General features: G+C 36.0%; 1 protein-coding gene across 2 annotated transcripts in view; it reads right to left on the bottom strand.

The window, feature by feature from the left end:
- Positions 1 to 21768, bottom strand: part of ctnnd2a (catenin (cadherin-associated protein), delta 2a) — a 628772-nt gene that overhangs the window by 52359 nt on the left and 554645 nt on the right. For both annotated transcript variants that reach the window (XM_007252283.4, XM_022681995.2), the window contains one exon: positions 138 to 381. In XM_007252283.4, coding sequence (XP_007252345.3) covers positions 138 to 381 — 244 coding nt within the window. The remainder of the gene's footprint in view (positions 1 to 137; positions 382 to 21768) is intronic.

Raw genomic sequence — 21768 nt, 5'->3', positions numbered from 1 at the left:
ATAAATATGACCTACAGAAGTAAGAAACCTGAGCAATGTTGAAGGTACTTGCATTTTCTCCCCAGCTCTCGCTCCCTCTCTGTCTCTCTCACACATGTACAATACAGCAGCAGATAACCTCGCTGTCAGGAACTCACTTATCTCCTTTGCTCCTGGCGATACCGATGAGCTTCTCGATGCCACCGGCGTCTCGCAGAGCTTTGGCATTCTCCATGTTCTTGGTGATGACCTCGTGCAGGGCGCAGCAGATAGCAGTCACCGTGTCGTCTGACATGGTTTTGCTGGCCGTGCTGTTGGCGGTACCACCGCTGCCTCCGCTGGTGCTGCTGGCGTTGTTGCCCCCCGGCAGACGATGGACCAAATCTCGCATTGCATACTTCCCTACGAGAGAGGAGAAAGACAAGATATGATCAGCATGATACGTCAGATATGAAAAGAACTCCAGCAGGCTGTATATACAGTGATATATAGTGGTATATTTATATCAAATATAAAATCATTCAGCACTGGATTGTAGCTCTTGTTCAAACAGATCACAGATTGATTTTTACAGTAGAGATTCTGAAGGAGAACTGGAGCTGCTGCTGGCTTGTATGTGTGTTTAAAGTTGATTTATCCACAATTCCTCAAAGAACACTCTCCAGTACAGTCTGTAAAATGTATTTTTTCAAAAGGAGCATTAGAATAAAATATATATTCAGGATTATATTAGAGAAACATTATTTTAATGAAAGGGAGCCATATAAAACCATTCCAAGTAAAACAAACCTTAGAATGCTTCAACGGGTCTTAGCCTAATAATGACTCTTTCAAGACTAAAGGATCAAACTATGAAAATGCGACTTGTTTGAAACATGTTCAAAACATCTGCTGTCATTAAAATAAATGAAATGTTATTGGTTAATTCATTAGGAAATGTTAAAATGTGCAATACTGTGGCTAAGTGGTATTTATAAATAGAAATAAATGCTCTAATTTCTGACCTATAGGCTGATGCTTGAGTGACTGAAATATAGACAAATATAAATGTGAACTTAAATCCGATGTATGAACTTTTCCACAAAACTTCTCCGTCTAAATCAAACTTCTTCAGATTTGTTACAGAAGCATCCCAGGGGACTCCTCATGAAGCTGGCTGACAGAATGCCAAGAGCGTGTAAAGACGCATCAAGACACAAAGGAGAAGAGTGGGGTAATTTAAAGAATCTAAAATAAAAGTTTTGCTACAGTGTCTGCTGCACTGTTATTTTAAAAAGTACAAAAAAGAGAAAACAAAGGAAATCTTTGTGTTATAGTGCTCTTAATATAGTATAAGGACCCATTTAATTTCCATTCATACTGTAACTTAGCAATTATTGCATTTATGTAATTGCATATCAGAATTCCTCATTACATTTCTGTAATTGCCTACTGTAATTCAGCAATTATTGCATTTATGTAATTGCATATCAGAATTCCTCATTACATTTCTGTAATTGCCTACTGTAATTCAGCAATTATTGCATTTATGTGATTACATATCAGAACTACTCATTACATTTATGTAATTTCATACTGTAATTCAGCAACTTGATACATTTATGTAAATACATGTCAGAATTCCATAACTCATTACATGTCTGTAATTGCATACTGTAATTCAGTAACTTGATACATTTATGTAATTGCATATTAGAATTCCATTGCTTATTACATTTATGTAATTGCATACTGTAGTTCAGCAACTGGTTACATTTATGTAATTGCTAATCAAAGTTTTACAATTCTTTGCTTGTAAAATTTGAATAATATCAATGACATTGAAACATTTGTTGTACTTTTAAATATATATTTATCTGCTTCATGTCCAAAACGATCCAGATATTTCAGATAGTAGATCAGATAGTAGATTTCAGCTAGCTCTCTGAGCACTGAGTTGTAGAATGTGCAATGAAACAGAATTTTTATATACTGTATAAAGACATATAGATATAAAGCCTGACTCTAACTGTATTCTCTTTATGGAGTGATGAATAGCTTTGGCATGAGTTTTGTACTGGTGTTATCCGAACCTGACCTCACTAATGCTTTTATCATTTACAGCAATCAGAAATGTTTCAACATATAATGTAACGTTTTCCCAGGAGAGTAGAAGCTGCAACTCTCCAGCTCTTCACTTTAGAAGAAAGATTGGATGTGCAGGTGTCAACAAATCCTTTAACATAAAGTTCATCTATATTTAGGTGCTGTGGACCAAGCGTATGACAGGTTACTAGACATGAGGCGTGAGGAGAGAAGTGTTAAGAAAAAAAAACAATGTATTTCATTAAAAGTAAGGCTCTTAATCTTGAGTTATTCTGAACCCAGTGCACCCATTATACTGGGCTTTACCTGCATAACCTTCTGTAGAGAGAGATTAAACTGCAGGAATGTCAGGCTGAGTGTTGTGGGCTGTTGTTTTGGATAACTATTGTCTCCAACGCATTAAAATGACTCACGTGGTATTTGCAAAAAGAACACATGAACAAAAAAAAACAAAAAAAAAACAAATAGAATATGACATTTAAAAAAACAGCGGAGGAAGTGTTCCTAAAAATGACAGAACTGATAAAGCAGAAAATACCTGGCGGAAAGTAGGGACGTGTTTTAAAGTAAAACTTCATTTACCTGACCAATTAAACATGATAAAAGTGGTCATAACTGATTGAATGGTACCAACAAAATGCAGTTCTGACTAGTAGTTTTTATTCTTTCGTTCCTTGCACATCAAACACTGGAATTTATTTAAGCAATAATACACTTTGTGAGGTTTGTGCTATAACATGGAATATTGGCACTGCTGTGCTGATCAACAGCACAAACCTTGAGTGCATTATTGCGATTATACCACAATTTCATTATCGCTATTTATTAAAAGTTTTTGCATTAAAGAGTACGAGAAAATACGATATGTTTGGTTATAAAAACTCTGTGAGTTAAAATAGTTTAATTGCTGCTCTGTTTGTAGCTGTGCTGTTTGGCTTGTAAGTGCTGTATCGTTGCTAGGTTACCTGTATGTGGCAGAGTAATACATGAAGAGCTTTGGTTACAGGGCATTACTGGCTGACAACGTCACTAATAGAATGCCTCCCAGCCAATCACATTGCAGGGTCAAAAATAACTGTGTTATAATTAATGTTTTGAGTGCAGCAAAACTAAAAGAAAAATAATTAAGTAGTCACAATGCCTGCTCTGTGAGCATGTTCAGTTGCAGCGTTTAGTCTTCTGCTTCCAACAGGAGAGACAGCCATATTGTGAAAGGCACCATCTATCTATTTGCATACTAAATTCAACTACTGTAAACTTAAGTAATTTCAACTCTGTTGTTTTACGTGTTTTTAAATAAATAATCTGTGTAGACTTTACTACTATATACTTCCACTACTATATATGCTTCCCAGTCAAATGTACAGCTAAAATTTATTAATTTATAATGAAGCACTTTGATTTTTAATTTATAATGAAGTCTTTATTTCAAGTTTCAGACGTGGGAGTATACTATACTTAAAAAAGCATTTGTTAGTATAAGTTAAGATAACTTTTCCACTTTATAAGTAAGCCTTTTTTTATAAGGTTAATTACTTAAATATAACAGCGTACAGATATTAAACAAACTCCCCGGAAACTTTATTAGAATTATTATTTTTATAGCACCACCATCCTGTCTCTGATGATGCGTTTCTTACTTTAGGCATCATGCCGCGCTGAGAATGAATGCTCCACTCCCTAAATGATTTCAGGTCAACAGTGGCCTTGCAGACAGACCAGTGATGAATGGGGCAGAGGCTGAATGATGAATTGTCCATTATAACAGATTGGCTACAGTAGAGCTACTGTACTCAGTGACCAATATGGTAGAAGGGCCTGATAAACTGACCAGTGTGTGGAAATATGGGATATGTTTTCTTAATAAAGTAAGAAAAGAAAGTTTGACTGTTCATGAAGCATGTGATACATTTTACATAAACCCAAACAGACTAAAGTAACTTAATATTTGCTTCCAGTGAAAATAATTACTTTTTTCTCTTTTTAGTGTGTGCCAGTAAAATGTAACAATTACTAAATAATTATTTAATAACTGCAAGTATTAAACTTAAAAATAAATAAATAAATATATTTTTATTATGAAAAACAGATCTGACTTAAATGTATTATGTAAAAATATTTTGTTTTGCTTACATTTTGGTTTATGTAAAAAAAAAATATTTTTATTAAACAGGGGATTATTATGCTAACATAATGATTTGTATCTTATTTTTGTCTTATTATACGAAAATGATTAGTAGTTGTCTAATTCTGTGGATTATTATGTTAGTATAATGGATTATTATTTTTAAATAATAACTTATTTTATCTAAATTTTGGTTAATGTTAAAAGAATTACTTGTTTAATATAGTTATATGTGAGTACATTTGTAAAAACAAACAAGTGCTATCCTTTAAACATACCTTATTCTGATTTAAACTTATATATACTCATATTTTTAACCTTTTAAATGTTCATGTATAGTTATAGTTTTTGCATACTTATTTTATACATGTTTTGTGGTATAGGGACATATAGATACATGTCGGCAACATATTGACTTGTTTTATATAAATTCTGATTTATTTTGTTAAAATAATTGATTATTATAAATTATTATATAAATTATATAAATTATTATTTATTGTGTTAACTAATTTACTAATTTACTACATAATAAAATAATGAAAATGACTTTTTTTCTTAAATAATGATTTAAAAATAAGGAGGTATTTTGTGAAAGCTGATAAGTAGCTGATAAGTGAATTTATACATTTCAAATGTCCAAAATGCCAGTCTCTACTATATTAAATTACCTATCTATGGTTAGCAACCTTACTGAATCTCAGTGATTATCTATTCAGCTCGCCCATTCCCATGGCTGCAGCACACTGTTTGCATAATATTGTCTAAACCTGGCAACCCAGAGTGTGGAAAAGGGACTGGTGGGATGGCCACAACCCACACCCTGACATATTGCACAGTTCTAATCAGAAAATACTGGCTGAAGCTCTGTTGACACCCGCTGTTCGTGCTTAAACCCAACATAGTTTCTTAATTTCTGATGATACATCCTGATCATGTTGTGAGTTATTACAGAAAATATAACTATTAATGATCCTTTACCCAGGTAAATACTGACATCAATAGATGGTATTTTCAGGTTGAATGTTGGTCAGATGACAAAGATTTTAGGGCAGGATCACATCTAATACTGTTACATGCCTGCAGAGTTAAATAGCGACATCCTATTTATTTGAAAGACTTTTTCATAATTTTTACAGAAATTTTTGCTGAAAATAATTTCAAATAAATAGTTAGTCTTCCCGAAGGACTCGGATAATAAAATTAACCTAAGATGCTTAAGTTCTCCCTCCTCACTCCAAACAAGCTCTGAAGGAGAAACACAGACATCATTTTCAGCACATGGCATACTGAACAGAGAATTAAAAAAAAATGGCCTCAATTTATCATCAGTGAGCTCCAAGTTAATTGGTGTCTGCTTATCTTGTTCCTGCAGGCAAAATAGTCTTTCTTGCCTGAGAGCACAATATGGAGGCACTTGTCCAACGGGACATGATATTTCTCTCCGAATGAAGCTCGATGGGGAGGAATAAAACATGGTATTTAGGGGAATAAATGGCTAGAACAATTGATCTGAGAAACGTCCACACAATCATACAATAGTCCTCGCTTCTGTGCAGTACAATATACTCCCCTGTGAGACCCTGAAGAACTCACACTGGCTTTAATGCACTATTTCAAGTGTTAGCACTTAGATCAGAGGAACATATGGCCATTAAAGAGAGAGCAGAAGTAATTACCACACCATTTGCAGGTAATGCATGGAAAACATTTTTAAAGAAATCAGGAAAATCAAGCATACAAACGAATATAAAGTACCACCAGCAAATGTGTGACGTCTGTTCCGATGCGCAGCCTTGAAAAACGCACTTGACACTAAATGACACTTTAATAAATATGAGTGAAAGAGATGTTTATTCATTTACCTGCTTTAAAACACTTTTCTTTTTTCACTATGGGATCCAAACAAACCCACAGAGACAGCATATTGAGCTGTATATCAGTGAAGGACTGTGAGCACTATATATACTATATACAGTAAGTATACAGCTCCTGTGGTCTGTGATGATTTCTGTATGTGCAATATGTGCTCTAAACCAAACGAGTGGGCGTATATAATATTCAGATATCATATAACGGAGATGGAGTGGGATCACAAACTGGCCTTGGTCTTTTGCCCAGACCTGCCCACCACAACTGAACGGACAGCAGCCGTCCACGCACCCACTTCAGTTTAGTGTACACTAAATGGTCACTTTATTAATCTGCTGTTTTGCTAGCTTTAAATAGAGAGCTACTTTACAGATAATGTCATCTAATAGTGCTAAAACTAATCATTTCTTTTCAGTAGCTGTCCCTGTCCAAATATAATTAGATTAGATTTTCAGCTGTCTGCATTATTTAACCATTAACCCCGACTTTAAAGCCATAGTTTAGTCTTTCCTCACATTGAATTTCATGTTGTCCCTAAGCTCCACTTCATGTATTAAGCTTCTGTGGTGAAATCAGTTATAATTAATTTAAATAAGCTATTTTCCAATCTGTTTGTCTCTTAATTAGTTAATTAATTAGTTAATTATTTAAATGGACTGTTCTGGTAAAGAGCTCTGTTCTAAGTGTCAGTATTATGAGTAGTTTTTGCTAAATGTTTTCTTGGTCTTTCAATTTAACCTCCACCATTCCTGTAAACAAGCAATTTCCTTACTGTATGATAGACTTAAAAAAAAATATATATATATTTTTTTTGTTACATAGTGCTAGGCCACTGATAACTGATTGCTTAAACTATGTTTATGGAGCTGGAATATTAATAGAAGCTTTAAAATTGGATCAATCACCTGCATTGTGATACCTATCCTAATGATGACTATGGACCCTATTTTAGTTGGTGCATCTATGGTGCATCTATGGCGCAGTTGGATTTAGCGCCTGTCTGTGCGTATTTGGTATCGTTAGAGGGCAAAAAATATGTCTTGCACTGCTCGAAGCGCACAAAAGGCATGTACTAATTATCTTAATTAATCGTGGGTATATTTTGGGCGTAACGTGAAATGAACCAATCAGTGTGCCAGCTGTCATCGCGTTTGTATCTTTTCTTATTCTGTTTATTGTTGAGTAAAAAGTTGGGTTTGCGCTCTGCAGTGCGTCCTGGGCATGTCGCATCTATATGAATAGATTCTGAAAATTGACTGTTGCCTAGGTTTATTTCAGTCAGTGGCGCACCTGTGTTTTCTGCCGCCAAAATAGCAACACGACAAAAATTTACCTGAACACACCTCACTTCCAGACCACCACGTCCATCAATGTAGATATATTCTTAAACTACGACGCTATCTTGACGGCACAGACGCACGGTAGCAAAGAGCATTGCGACACACCTTGCAAAGGAGGTGTATGATAGGGCCCTATGAATGTGTCATAGCCCAAACAAGTTCAGATTAATGACCAAGCCTTTGCTAAAATTAATCAGAGAGCTAGAATTGTTAAAACCTACGATAAGGGAATCTGGGCTCTCAACCCCCCGCAAGGCACTTAATCCATATTGTTCTGCTAATTACCCAATGCATGTTTACACACAGCGGGGTGGGTCTTGGACTACAGAGACTGTAGCTGGTGTTAAAATGGTCTGTGTGTGAGTCTGTGAGTCCAGATACATAATAAGAGCAGATGCATTCTGGGAACTGTAGTACTGAGTCAAAGTTTGTCCATTTGCTTTGAGTGTAAAGTGCATTTATTGGACTACAGCAACTGTTTTAGGCAAGACAGCTGCAGGAAAAAAACAGACCAATTGAAAAATGAATGATTTAAATAATTTAACTTACTCAAAATGTGACATTGTGCTGTCAAACAAACAGTAAAATACAAAAAATAAAAGGTTGAAAGATCAGTAAAGAAGTTATTTTCCAAAGTTTGAATGTTTATGTATGTCTCTTTAATGAGGGGTACTGTCCATAAGATCCTGAAAGTTCAGTCATCCTAGTGTTTAATCTCTTTAATGGTGTCCACATTTGTGCATGAGCACTAGCATCTCAGACAAAAACAAAGTCTTCAAAGTATTCAGTCACACCTCCTTCCTCCTGTCTGCATTCTTAATAGCGCCTATAAAACATGCGTATATGAGAACCGCGGAGTAGTAAGATTAAAAGGCACTGATTTTCCCCCCAGATTTTCCCCCAGAATTTTTGAGTTCAGCTGCTGAGATTGTTAGCACAATTGCTTCATCTCTGCCATGCCTGGCTGTTCGCATTGTGGGTAACCTCCACCAACAACATCAACCCTGGCTGTTAGCATCATGGGCAAGCCACTCCAACCCCACCAAGACTGGTTGTTAGCATTGCAGGTTACTCACTAAAACCGCACCATGCCTTGCTGTTAGTATTGCAGGTTACCCATTTCAACCCTGTCGAGTCAAGCAGCTATGTGTTTTAGCACTGCTGCTTCAACCCCGCCAAGCCCAGCTTTTAGCATCACAGCTCCCCTGGTTGAATCCTCCCACCCCAGCCTTCAGCACTGATGCTCTAATACAGCTTTCACAACTCAAACATACCTTATAATTACCATCATTATCATGATTCTCTAGTGCTAGGGCTGACTGTCATAGACAAGAAACTTTGTACCCCAGATTTAGCAGCAATTTTTAACATAACCTTTAAACATTTAAACCCAAGTCCAAGTAAATCCTGGAGTCTAATTTAAAAACAACACTGAAGGCAGAAACGGCAAGAGGGCTGTGAATGGCCCAGTTGCCCTCCCTGTGATAGATGTGGAGGGTTCTCTTTATGAGGCGAGTCTGACAGCTTTAGGCTGGGCGCTGGACGTGACTCTCTGGCTAACCTTGACTTTTTTGGAGGGTCTCTCAGAGATATGAGGGCTATGTGGTAATCAGAGGTGAGTGCTGACCCTCCAGCCTATAAAAGCCCATCCTGCTACAAAACAGGCAATCAGACTACGTGTCTGTGGGTCATCACGGACAACAGTACAGAGAGCCCCAGAAATACACTCACCTCCCTGACACTTATAGAGCGTGAGCGTGAGAGACTGAAGGAGAGGAATAGAATAGAGGGAGAGAGAGAGAGAGGGAAAGAGACAAAGATGGAGGCTGGGCACCCATTACACCATTAGAGTATGATGGAATTTCTTCATACATTTCTTTACATTATTATTTTTTTAAATATCTATTCCATATCTATTTCTTTTAAGATCATAAGACAACACAATTGCTTAAAAACATTACAACCCTATGTTATTTAGAATACAACACATGATCCAGTTAGAAAAGCTAATTTCTAGCATAAAATATCAAATTGCTTTCCTTTGGTTTGCTGATAAATACTGTAAAAAATGCTAATTAAATAAATAAATAAAATTTGCGGGATTGATGAATAACACCCAATGCTTTTGATTAGCCAATATGTTTGGTATCTGATGTGTGCTTACGTAGTTAAAAAAAGAATGTGCTATGCTTAATTTGCCAGTAAACACTACATTTATACTGTCACCAACTTTTTTCTAGTTTCTAAAAAACAATTGACACTGTGAAATGAATTATTCTAGTTTCAGCTGATGAGTATAGATAAAAGTGTAAAAGTTCTCAAACTCACTTTTATTTGCAGCACTACCAGTTTAAACAAACTAGGGGTTGGCGATATGGTTCTAAAATAATATCACGATATTTCAGTTACATTACATTTATTTATGTTTTATTAATTAAAAGAATATACTACTGCAAATATATATAAATATATAACCTTCTAAACATGCACTATTAAGATTGGTATGTAGTATATACTATACAGTACATAGTATTGGTGTGCAGTATGCTATTGGGACACAGCCTATGTCTAGTGTTTAGCTATGCATCTCTTATTCTGAACAAAAACTCTTATTTATGACCAAACATGTTTTAGCTGATCGACAGAAGTAAGTTATAACTTCTAACAATTTCTTTATTATGTCACTGAATGCAATTACATTGTCACAACAATGCTCAGGATTCTAGAAGAAACTTTTCTAGTGGAAAGTAGAGCAGATGTCTCAATACAAGCAAGGTTGTCCTACTTAGAAAAATAACACAAATTTATTTATTTTTCTTAATACTTTGAAGAGAATCCACACAAGCAGGATCTCACAACCACACATTTTTAGACATTTTCAATATGAGATAAAAAAACAGTTTAAACTACAGTTCATACTAAAAAAAACACATGTATGAATAGTTTAGAGCTTAGATTTAAGCTGCAGGTTCCAGATTCATGTACATTATTGTAGATGAACAAGTCAGTCTGCAGAGATGGATGTAATGATGATCAAAGGGCAATAGGAGCCAAAAGGAAGTGTCTACAGCCTGTGATGGCTTGACAGTAGTGGTTTGTATTGTATACTACACTGAATCCCAGCAAAAACGGACTACATTAATATTCTCAGCAAGACTTCAAAGCGAGTTAGTAAAATGTTCTATGAAGGCCCAGGGGTCCACAGCTGGGTATGAAATGTCACTCAGTGGTGATCGCCCTGGGGCAGCTCTGATGCAGGCCTGGACCCCATAGTTACATTTAAATGGGTATCACACACATAGAGCTTTCTGAAAGCTAATGCTAGGCTTGCAGTCTGTCAATACGGAGCCGTCGGCTGGTGTTTAGCTATAAAGCGTGAGAGATATTAAAACAATACTGCGTTTAGCGCTGGACCTTAAAAACAAATCTATTAATAAAGGTTAGGGCGTGGAGTTAAATTGAAAATCGACTGCTGCTGGCCTGCATCTGCGAGGGGAAGGTAAGGCAATGTGGATTCCACACCTGTAATATCTCTTTCCATTACCGCCTTTGATGTCCGTCACACAGGATCAAAAGAATAAGTTCGATAAGCCGGCGTAGAGAAAAAACTCATCCTCTGAAGACCTCTGAAACTTCAATTAGATTGGAGCCACCTGGTGGAGGCTATGAAAGGGAGCGCGGTCGGCTGGCAGACGGAGGAGGGAGATGGGAAGGACTGATAATGAGCGAGGGGAATATTGCTTTAATAAGGCTGGGTTTAGCCACGCCGGAGATAAAGTGGTATTTCCCTAAATGTCATTATTATGACACATTGCTTTTGCTCTGACATACCTCTGGCTGCGCTTTGATAACACTGAGAAAAGCAGAAAAAAAGGAGGGACAGAGCAGAACGGCGGCTGGCTTGCTAAATGCTTGGACACACACACACACACACACACACACACACACAAAATCACATACCCACACCCAGGATTAATGATGCTATCTTCAGATGCTATCATTCTTTTCCTCTAGTTATTTTTCCTGCCGTTGCTCTGTAATCTTGACGCTGCAATGGGGCTGGCACTATCGATTATATTAGCAACTGAATAATCTACCGATTCACTGAATAATCAGAGTAGTAAAAAAACATAGGATGAGTTTTTTTTTTGGAAAACAGATAACTGAGACAGAAAGACGAAAATAAACGAGTATGGGGTTAAGGGGTACTTTCTTATACTATGGGTGCTACTCCAAGATCAGTCCAGATTGGCCATGGCTGTATTTTTCTCCCTTCTCCCCAGAGAAAATTACCTACTGATTTTCACTCGTCTCTGAGGAACAGTCAGCCATTGTTGTGACATTTCAGACACAGCAAAACATAAAAATGAAAATCATTGTTAACAAAAATCCGCAAATAGCATAACACTGAGTAATGTGTGTGTGTGTGTGTGTGTGCGTATGGGTGGAAGATTAAGACCAATCATGCAGTTTTGGATGCCTGATGATTGAATGGTCATGGTATCTTCAGGGTATCTTCAACATGGTATCTTCAACCCACCAATGACAGTACCAGCACTTAGACAATTGTGCCACTTAGCAGATAATTGCAAACAGCTACATGTTAAAAAGAAACTGGCTGCGAGATTAATACTTGGGCTTTTCCTCTGCCTCTTATCTGTAATTAGTGGATTTGTCCTCATATGTTTTGTTTGAAACTGACCAATGAACCAATGGAAATCCCTAAGGACTCAGTAAATTGTTTAACTGTAAAATGGCTTTAAATGTAGCCTTCCAATTAAAGTTCTACCATTGAGAAACATAAAATGTAATGCTTTGCTGGGCTTGTTGACCCCAGAGGGTTAACTACACCTTGAATGAATTTTGGAGGTAGACTAATTTGGCTTCACAAGTTAAAAGATTTAACATTAAGGATGTAATATATTATAGAAATATATATTATTTTATGTACTGTATTTTTTGCACTACTAGGTGCACCTAAAATCCTTCAATTTTCCCCAAAAAGCAGTAAATCCAGTCTGCTGAAGTGCAGCGTTATAAAAGAGTTTTAGTGAAGTTTCTCCAGCAGTATTAACATTAGCAGCTAACTGCGCTAAGCACTAGCTCTCTCGCCATTAATAGATGAGCATAGCGGCCTGTAGACTGCTGCTAACCCTGGCTAGCTCTGCTGGAGCAGCATTAGCATTAGCGCTCGTTTGACTAGCTTTAGTTAGTTAGCTTAGCTTTACACTGCTGAATTAGAAGAAAAACATGGCAACACCCCTGTTCATTACGTGTGTCGCAAAAAATGTGCTTTATGTATAAAAATAGACAAGAAAATAGACGTTTATTAATAGTGCGCCTTATAATCTATCTATCTATCTATCTATCTATCTATCTATCTATCTATCTATCTATCTATCTATCTATCTATCTATCTATCTATCTATCTATCTATGTAATCATTGATTCATGTTAGCTGTAAAGTGCAGTTCAAACGTGATTTCTCCTTTGAAGTAATTGTTGTCAACAGTCATCTGAGCAATGAAGTAGTTATCAAGAGAGTAATCAACACTGCTGCACTGCTGTCCAGACAAGGTCATCCCCCAATTTCTGCACCTCTATCACTCCAATTCCAAATAGCTGGCAAATATGAATCACAGCTCGCTGCCGGTAGGATTAGACGTTCAATGATGGATCATAACTCTGAAATTCCTCTATATCAGCTCAAATTCTGGCCTTTAGAGACAAGCGGCCCAAATCCAGCAGCTAGCAGAATCACAAACTTCAAACATTCCTCCAAATCCTCCGAGCTCAGCTGCCAAGACTTCACAAGTACGTGCCTCTGCATGGTCAATTTCCTCTCACCAATACTCGCCCTGTTCCACAGCAGCACCTGAAGAACTTCTGCTCAAAAGTTGGAGAAGCATTCACACATCGAAACCAGCCTTATCTAATAAACTGAGAAACTTCTGATATGACTAAACTTCAGTGCTGGATCTCAATAAAGCCTCCTCTGGAAGCTGTGGAGGTTGATATTCTCTGTGTTAAACCAGAATCAAGTAAGCTGAGGGTTTAAAAACATTAAAGTGAGCAGAGAAGCAAGCCAGACACTATTTAAGTATGTGCACAACATGTCCCAAATAGCCCTCATGTGTCCTCACCACTTACACACAGAATTCACATCAAAAGAGAGCCCCTTGCTTTGTTCTGAACTCCTTAAATTTAATGACCAGAATAAATGTGAAGTCTAATTTTCTAAAAACCAAGCTGCCTGTTATTATTATTATTATTATTATTATTATTATTTGCTATGTTTGATGTTAGACAAAGAATTTTGCCTGAATTTTTATTGACTGTCAAAGTATAGACAATGTTAGCCATTTCAATAAAAAAAATCAGTTTTAAAGAAGTTGAAATTAAAACATTCCTCAGGCATTTCTGAATTTGTACCAGTTTTATAAGCTATAATTCTTCCCATTTTGTTTTATTTAATAACCACTTTCCTTTATTTCTCCTTTAGTTATGCTTGTAGCTGTTTTTTTTTGTATAAGTCAGGTCTCGAAAGTTTAATAGAAGTTTATTACATTTTTGTTTATTAGCTGGAGACCTCTGATTATTTTTAAGAAGCATTACAATGCATTTTCCCCTTTTCTCAGAATGCCAGTAACTGTTCTATGTACCTTTAGAGGAGCGTGTAGGACAATGTTCTGTCTCTCAAGACTCTATACATCAATCAGCTTGTCAGCTTGTGAGTTCTGGGGTTGAAGAGGTGGTTCAGAGGGGGAATTATACCTCCTGACTGTAGAGGGAGCCCCAAAGCAAGAAATACTAATTCTTACATAATGCACTGTAATACAATCTAGCTAGCAGAACAGCTCAATCCAAGGTTCCAAGGTTTTATTATATTTTTAAGGAAAATACAGCTCTGGATCTGTGAACATAATCAAGAGGAAGATGGATGACCACATCATTTTATTTATTGTATTATTATTTTAGTCTTTTTTACCTTTATTATTTAATTTATTTAATCTTTTTATTTATTCTATCTTCTGTGTTACCTTTTATTTTTAACTCCAACATCTACTTTTTTTATAATCTTTTATTATAAAAAAAAGTATTATTTTAGCTACTTTTTTAGCTATCATTTTTCCATGTTATTTCTTGGTGTATAATTATTTATCCCTTTATTTTATTGCTTTATAGCTTTTCCCCTCAATGTATTATCAAGTAAAAATAACGGCTGATTGATTGATTGATTTATTGATTTACTGATTACAAACTATAATAATTGTCCATGCAAAAATATATATTTCTTTTTGAGACCATATCTGGCCAAATCCATTTTGATTTCAAGACAGAGAATATTTAAAGCTGATTTTGCCTTTTTTTTGTTTACCACTAGGTGTCACTAATGTTACATGTGCTCTTTCACAGACACCTAGCCACAGTACTAGTAGCACACAGTAACTGTGAATCACTTATCGTGTTCACAATAGTTTATGTTTCTCAAGTTGTTTTTGAGTCCTAAAGCGGTGGTTTACCTAATTTTACGCAGATTCTGGTGGTTCCACTGCATGTGTGTAAGTTACAGTATCTGCTCCCTGTGCCATGTGTAGGGTTGCGTGATTGGTTTATTTTGTCATGTGACCGCTTTAGCTGCAAACCTTCTATTATTACTTAGATAATTTTAAAGCATCTAAATCTTAAAAATCTTTTTGATTATATAAAAAGGACGTATGTCTGATGTAACATGTAGTAAAAAAAAGCATACCATTGACTACCCACATATCTATATAGTGCATAAACACATATAAATATGACAGTTTATATTAATAATATATTATTGACTAATTGTATCTTAAGTCAGCCATTAAACGGCATCACAACAGTAGCGGAACAAGATGCAGCGGTTTGCATCACAGAGCATCTAAGTTGCCCTGTCCTTGATCAAAGCAGCTCGGACAGCCAGGATGGCAGCTTTTTCCCTCTCTGTTCCTGCCCTTTGCTCTCCTCCACTTTCCACACTGCACATTTCACCTTCCTGCTGCACTCTCTCCGGATCCCCCAAGGAGAATCAGATGCTGTATTGCTGTATGTACTCGGGAGCCCCAAATTAACAGAGCCCTCAAGCACTTCTCTCGCTTCCTCTCCTCACTCCCCTAAAAGCTGATGTCATCATCTGCAAACCCTGAGAGAGTGCAGCAGGGAGGTAAAATGCAGGAGTGAAGAGAGTAGGTCAGAGGAAAGTGGAGGGAGGGCTGATAGAGATAGAGGGAGAGATAGAGAGGCAACCTTGCCTTTGAGTTTTAGGAAGATGTTGATAAACAGGATGATTTTAAAACGCATGAAAAGTTGATGTCAACAAAAAAAAAAAAACATGCTGGAATTTATCATCATTATTTCTCAGCATTAGTTTACTAAATAAAGCAAAGGAACTCTGTCAAAACTTCAAATTCCCAACTTCAATACAACACAATACGAGATTTTTTGTGTTTATACTTAAGAAAGAGTTTGTTATGATCTGAATTAGATTATTAGGTTTCTGCATTCTTTACAGATGGTTCTTTACCAGTCTTCAATAATTTTTAATGAACAAATAAATCTAAATAAATAACACTCACCAACTACAAAGACTATTATATAAGGGTGTACTGTTTTTACACCTGTACATACGTTGTCTGGTTTAATCAAACCAAAAGAACTGAAGTGGATTGTTCACAGTATGAACATTAATTTATCTTAATCAAACCAAACTATTGTGTGTAAGCTTTGCAAACTTAAGCTAAAATGATCTGCAGATACAATTTAACCTGGTACATAAAAGTTATCTCTGTTGTTGCTTCATATTGATTTGTGCAGAAATCAGCATTAGTCAAGAACACAGGACCCTCTTCCTGTATTTACTCTCATGCTCCTGCCCCAGATTGGTCTAACTAATACGCAGAGATAACACTCTTATATAGTTTCTAGCAATGCAAGTGGGTGTGCTTACTTCTTTCCCTGAATGAAAACAAACTAAACCAATCCAAAAAATGCTTCAAATGTACTCATTGACTGACCAGAGCGAACAATCAATAGGTGTAAAACACCCTAAAACTCTTCTATTCTAAACTCAGTATATGACAACTTTATGTGAATGTACCACCATATTGTATGCAGTATATGGTGACATCACTAGACTCTCAATACAACCCCTATGACCATATCAGAAAAACATGTATATGTGCGTGTGCACAGAAACACAATTTACCTCATCAAAGAGGTGTGTTTTAAAGTGTCACACAGGTGGTTTAATGAGTCTGGGATTTTGTGAGCCTGAATCTAGATGCTGTGTCAAATGGTTGAATGTGATTGGTGCTGTTTTTCTCTCTCTCTCTCTTTCTCTCTCACTCTCACTCTTTCTCTCTCTCTTTTTTCTCTCTCTCTCACACATACTCTCTCTCATTCTCTTTCTCGCTCTCTCTCTTACTCACGCAATCTCTCATTCGCTGTCTCTCTCACACTCTTGTCTTGTCTTTTTTATCTCTCTCTATCTTTCTCTCTTTCACTCACACACTCTCTATCTCTCATTCTGTATCTCTCTTTCTCTCTCTTGTTCTCCTGCTCACTTTTTTTATCATCCTGAAGTCACAGATTCGAATTCTATGGAACAGTAAATGTAATGGAATAGTTAGTTCCCACAGGCAGACAGACAGATACTTCATTGATCTAGAAATAAACTGAAATAAATGTTTAGACCTCTGTCATAGAAGTTTGTCAGTGTAAGAAACATTTTAAAGGTTTTAAGAACCTTCAAACAATCTAATCTAAGCATTTAAATCAGTATCAATATGACACTACTAACTGGTCCCAAATATATTTTTGTGTAACCTGAAAAAAGAACGTGTTCATCTGACTGAACATCATCTTTTGATATGGGGTCAATTCTCTGTAACAAAGCTAATTTCAAACATTATTCCTATATTATTATTCCATTAATTAATAATTAAAAATACCAAACAAAACATAGCTAACATCCTAATCCTAAACATCCTAATCATTAATCTAAGAAATCTATGCAATAGCTGGGATCACTGAGGAGAAATCAGTTTCCAAGGATAAATGCTGCTATCTCCAAAAAAATTTAATATTCATTTAAAATTGATAAGAAATTCAGTTTTAGTATTTAATTTATTTACTAAGAGCATCAACACTTGTTTGTTTTTGTTGTTCACCTCATGCATGGATATATGCATGTACTCACCTCACACCCATGTTGCAGTATGTATGAGCCATACTGCCTGTGTTTTTGCAAAGTTTGGTTCAGCTTGGCTCTTATGGTTTGATGGTCTTTCAGGCATAAAATCAATGTCATGTTTTATGCCAGAAAATAGCCGTCCACCTAATATTACAGGATACTGAGTAAATAAAGTATTAGACACATTTTATATGTACAGTTCATACTGGGTGGCATCGACTGCACTGGGAGATGATCAGAGTATTATAGATTGGATTAGACACCACACACACAACAAGATAATATGATAAGATCATCGTTTACAATTGTTGAGAGGAGCAACCTCTAATATATTTCACCGCAGCTGTTTATTTGAAGTTGGACTGACTAAATGCACTTTTTATATATCTTCGATAATGTTAAAATATCTTCTGAAAACTTAAATGTAGTATAGCGTTAAGGTAGATGACTAGACTTTAAGAAGAATCTAATTCATTATTATGTGCTTTATGTGAGTTTGGTGTTGTGTATAAGACACACCCCCTGTTTGCTCCTGTTATTCGTTCAAGTTCAGTATAGACCCAGTAGAGTCCCAGTGGCATTACCACCCAAAGTGGACAGCACAGTGAAGTGTTAATATGATAGTGACCAGAGACATCTGGCTAGTAATATCCATAAATAAATAATTTCTGCATTCAATGCAGGAGGCTCCACACACATATCCCAACATGAAGCAAAACATGGCAAAAGTTATGGGATAGGATACCACTCCCATTTCCCATAACATTTGCCATGTCATAGCAAATGACCAAAGTAAAATGTTATACCTTTACCAAAAGAGGGAGCAAAAATTTAACTATTTTATATTTATTTATTTAATTTATTTATGTCTTCATTGTAGATTAATGTTAAAGACATTAAAATGAAATAAGGGGCAATCTCCAAACCTAAACCCTAAACTGAGATGATAATTTGAGGTGATTTGGGATGAGCTGGACCTTCACAGCCTGAAGAAAACGCAGCAACTATAGTTCAGCACCTCCAGAAGCTCCTTCAAGACATTCAAATTAACCAAGAGAGTGCAGATCTGTCCTCAAAACTAAATGGAGATATTTAGAAGAATATAAAGTAAAAATATATGTTATAAATATATTCTGATTTGTTTAACACTTTTTGTTTACAAAATAATTCAGTATGTTCTTCAGTATAGCTTTAATATAGTCTTCAGTATTACATTTACTATATTAAAAAAAACGCATTGAATGAGAACAGGTGTGTCCAAACATTTGACTTGATCTGTATGCAAAAATGAAAACTGCTCTAATCAACTATTTAAATATTTTTTATAAAAGGTAATAAACAGGTTGCCTACAACTGACCAATCAGAAGCTCAGATTCCTGTAATAGCACTACTATCCAGGGAAGTCTTTCAAACTGGATTTACACTTAGTTTTCAGGAGCTTCCCTTCAGCTCCATTTACTTGGATTGGGAGGGTTAAAAGTTGTACTGCAGCCAGCTACCAAAGGGCATAAGAAACTTTTTGCCCTCACTTTTTTTTAACCACTACAGTACAGTCCATTCTTACATAAAGTCTATGGGCTCAATCCTTTCACATATGGGAACTGACACCATATGGTCCACAAAAAGTTCAATGATGAACAGTCATCACTTCATATGGAGGTGCTTTAACTTTTAATAAGCTTCATGTTTACGAAAATGATTCTTTTAAGAGACAAAATATGTCTCTACTGTGGTGTGCTCTTCATTGCTCCACATGAAGTAACTCTTTCATTTTTAAGTGTGTATGTACACTGTATGTGTTTTCTTTTTCCATATTTTTTTTCTTTCAAACCAAAAAGGAATGTGGAGGCTGCATCTTTCTTAGTAGTGTAAATCTTGCTCTTTCCCAAACCCCTTTGCTCTTGTGTAAAAGAAAACTTCAAGGCCTTCCACAGAGCTCAGGTAGCTCAGAACACACCCCCTCCTGGTGTTAACCCATTCAAACAAATCCTGATAGCATCCTTCCCGCAGAAAAAATAAATATATTGAGCTGCATTGATGTAGATACAGATACTCCGACAGCTAGATATACAGAGCACAAAAGCTTGTGTACAGCGGGATTCATAGCACAGCTCAATGACTGGAATAAATACATTTAGATGGGTATAGCATTTGCTCTTTAGCTTAAAAACATTCTTTACAGTGTCACTCCCAGCCTTTGAAAGCTCGGCACATCCATTTCAAGGCAAGTGCTCTGGGTCTTGCCAACAAACAGTATCTGCACATGGGAGCTGAATGTATAAAGCATGACTTGTTCATCCTTCAAAGGCATTTTTCATCAAAGGCCCCCTCGTACTTAACGCAGCACTTACATACCATTCATTCATTCCATTGTAATGGTAAAAGAATGAAGAGTTATTCACAAGGAGAAAGGATAATGCTGTAATAGTGGTGGTCCTGAGCTTAATGAGTTACAACCAACTTCATCAACGTGAATTCAATGCTTATTTGAGTTTGACTCGTGCAACAGAACATGAGAGCGAGTGTGTTTTTGCGAATAATATCACAGCTGTAATTTGGTCACAGTACATGATCCCAGATGTTATTTGCAATAGCACAGGATCTTAGGTGTTCAATTTCTTTTATACAAGAGCTTTATCTATCTTCTGAGGAAAAAAACACACAGTCATGGATGTAAAATGTTAAGAAAGATGAAACTAATGAGTGTGTCTGAACAGACATGGACAAGGCTGGAATCAAACCAGAAAATGCAAATTACCAGGTGATCAAAAGAAAGAGAAAGAACCAACACAAGACAAAGCGGAGATACCATCAACAATACTATCAGTATGCAACAGGTGATGGTTGGCAATACTTCGCAAACAGCAAGATAAATTAATAAAGTATTTACACAAATGTAATTAAAAGCAGATGAGTGTGATCAGTACCCAGGTGATTTGGAACTTAAAAAATACAATTGAAAAACAGTTGTTTTTTTAAGATTGAAGATATCATCATGTAAAGGGAGATTATGGGAGTTGTAATTGACACCTAGAAGAGAACCTGTGACAAAATATGACATTTTTACTTAATAAATCAACACAATAGTTATTGTTATGCATTTGTAACAATTCTGTAGCATGCTCTAACACAGTAAGCTGCAAGAAGCATATGGTTTATTCACGTTTTTTTCTTTCTGTGGGTGAAATTGACGGATCATGAGTCATTTTGTTTTCCCCTTGTCGGCTAATTGTGTAATGATGGTAAAGGAGTCGCTGTTTGCATTTTATTTATTTATTTTTTTTTGCTTTTATTTACATTCTTCAAACACAAGGACCAACTAAGTGGAGGTTTGTTGAGCCTCTGTAATAATAGAGCCACTGATCAGCCCAATTATCAATTTAAGCCTTTTTTAACTGTTGCCAGCACCTTATAGAAGAGACACAAGTCTGTTCTGTTATCAGAGTTACTACAATGATTCTCAATCAATCAGATAATGAGGTCAGGTCAACATACAGCTCTGGAAAATAATAAAAGACCACTTAAAAATGATGAGTTTTTAATTTTACCAAATTGAAAACCTCTGGAATATAATCAATAGGAAGATGGATGATCACAAGCCATCAAACCAAGCTGAAGTGCTTGATTTTTTAAAATCAGGAGTATCATACAGTTATCCAAAAGAAGTGTGTAAGACTGGTGGAGGAGAACATGCCAAGATTTATGCAAACTGTGATTAAAAACCAGGGTTATTCCATCAAACATTGATTTCTGAACTGCTAAATCTGTATGAATATGAACCTGTTTTCTTTGCAGTATTTGAGGTCTGAAAGCTCTACATCTTTTTTGATATTGCAGCCATTTCTCATTTTCTGCAGATAAATGCTCTAAATGACAATATTTTTCTTTGGAATTTGGGAGCAATGTTGTCCACAGTTCCTAGAATAAAACAACAATGTTCATTTTACTCAAACATATACCTATAAATAGCAAAATCAGAGAAACTGATTCAGAAACTGAAGTGGTCTCTTCATTTTTCCATAGCTGAATTATCTGGCTATTACTGAGCCCAAAGACAAAAACAGCTGCAAGTAATTGACTGATATGTAACTGTTAATGCACTTCTTCACCAATCAGATTGTGAGGTTGAAACTAAGTGTTGTATAAT

The sequence above is a fragment of the Astyanax mexicanus genome, chromosome 1, assembly GCF_023375975.1.
Source record: "Astyanax mexicanus isolate ESR-SI-001 chromosome 1, AstMex3_surface, whole genome shotgun sequence".
Classification (NCBI taxonomy): domain Eukaryota; kingdom Metazoa; phylum Chordata; class Actinopteri; order Characiformes; family Acestrorhamphidae; genus Astyanax; species Astyanax mexicanus.
Note: the sequence above shows the minus strand (reverse complement) of the source record. Positions and strands in the feature narration are given on the sequence as shown.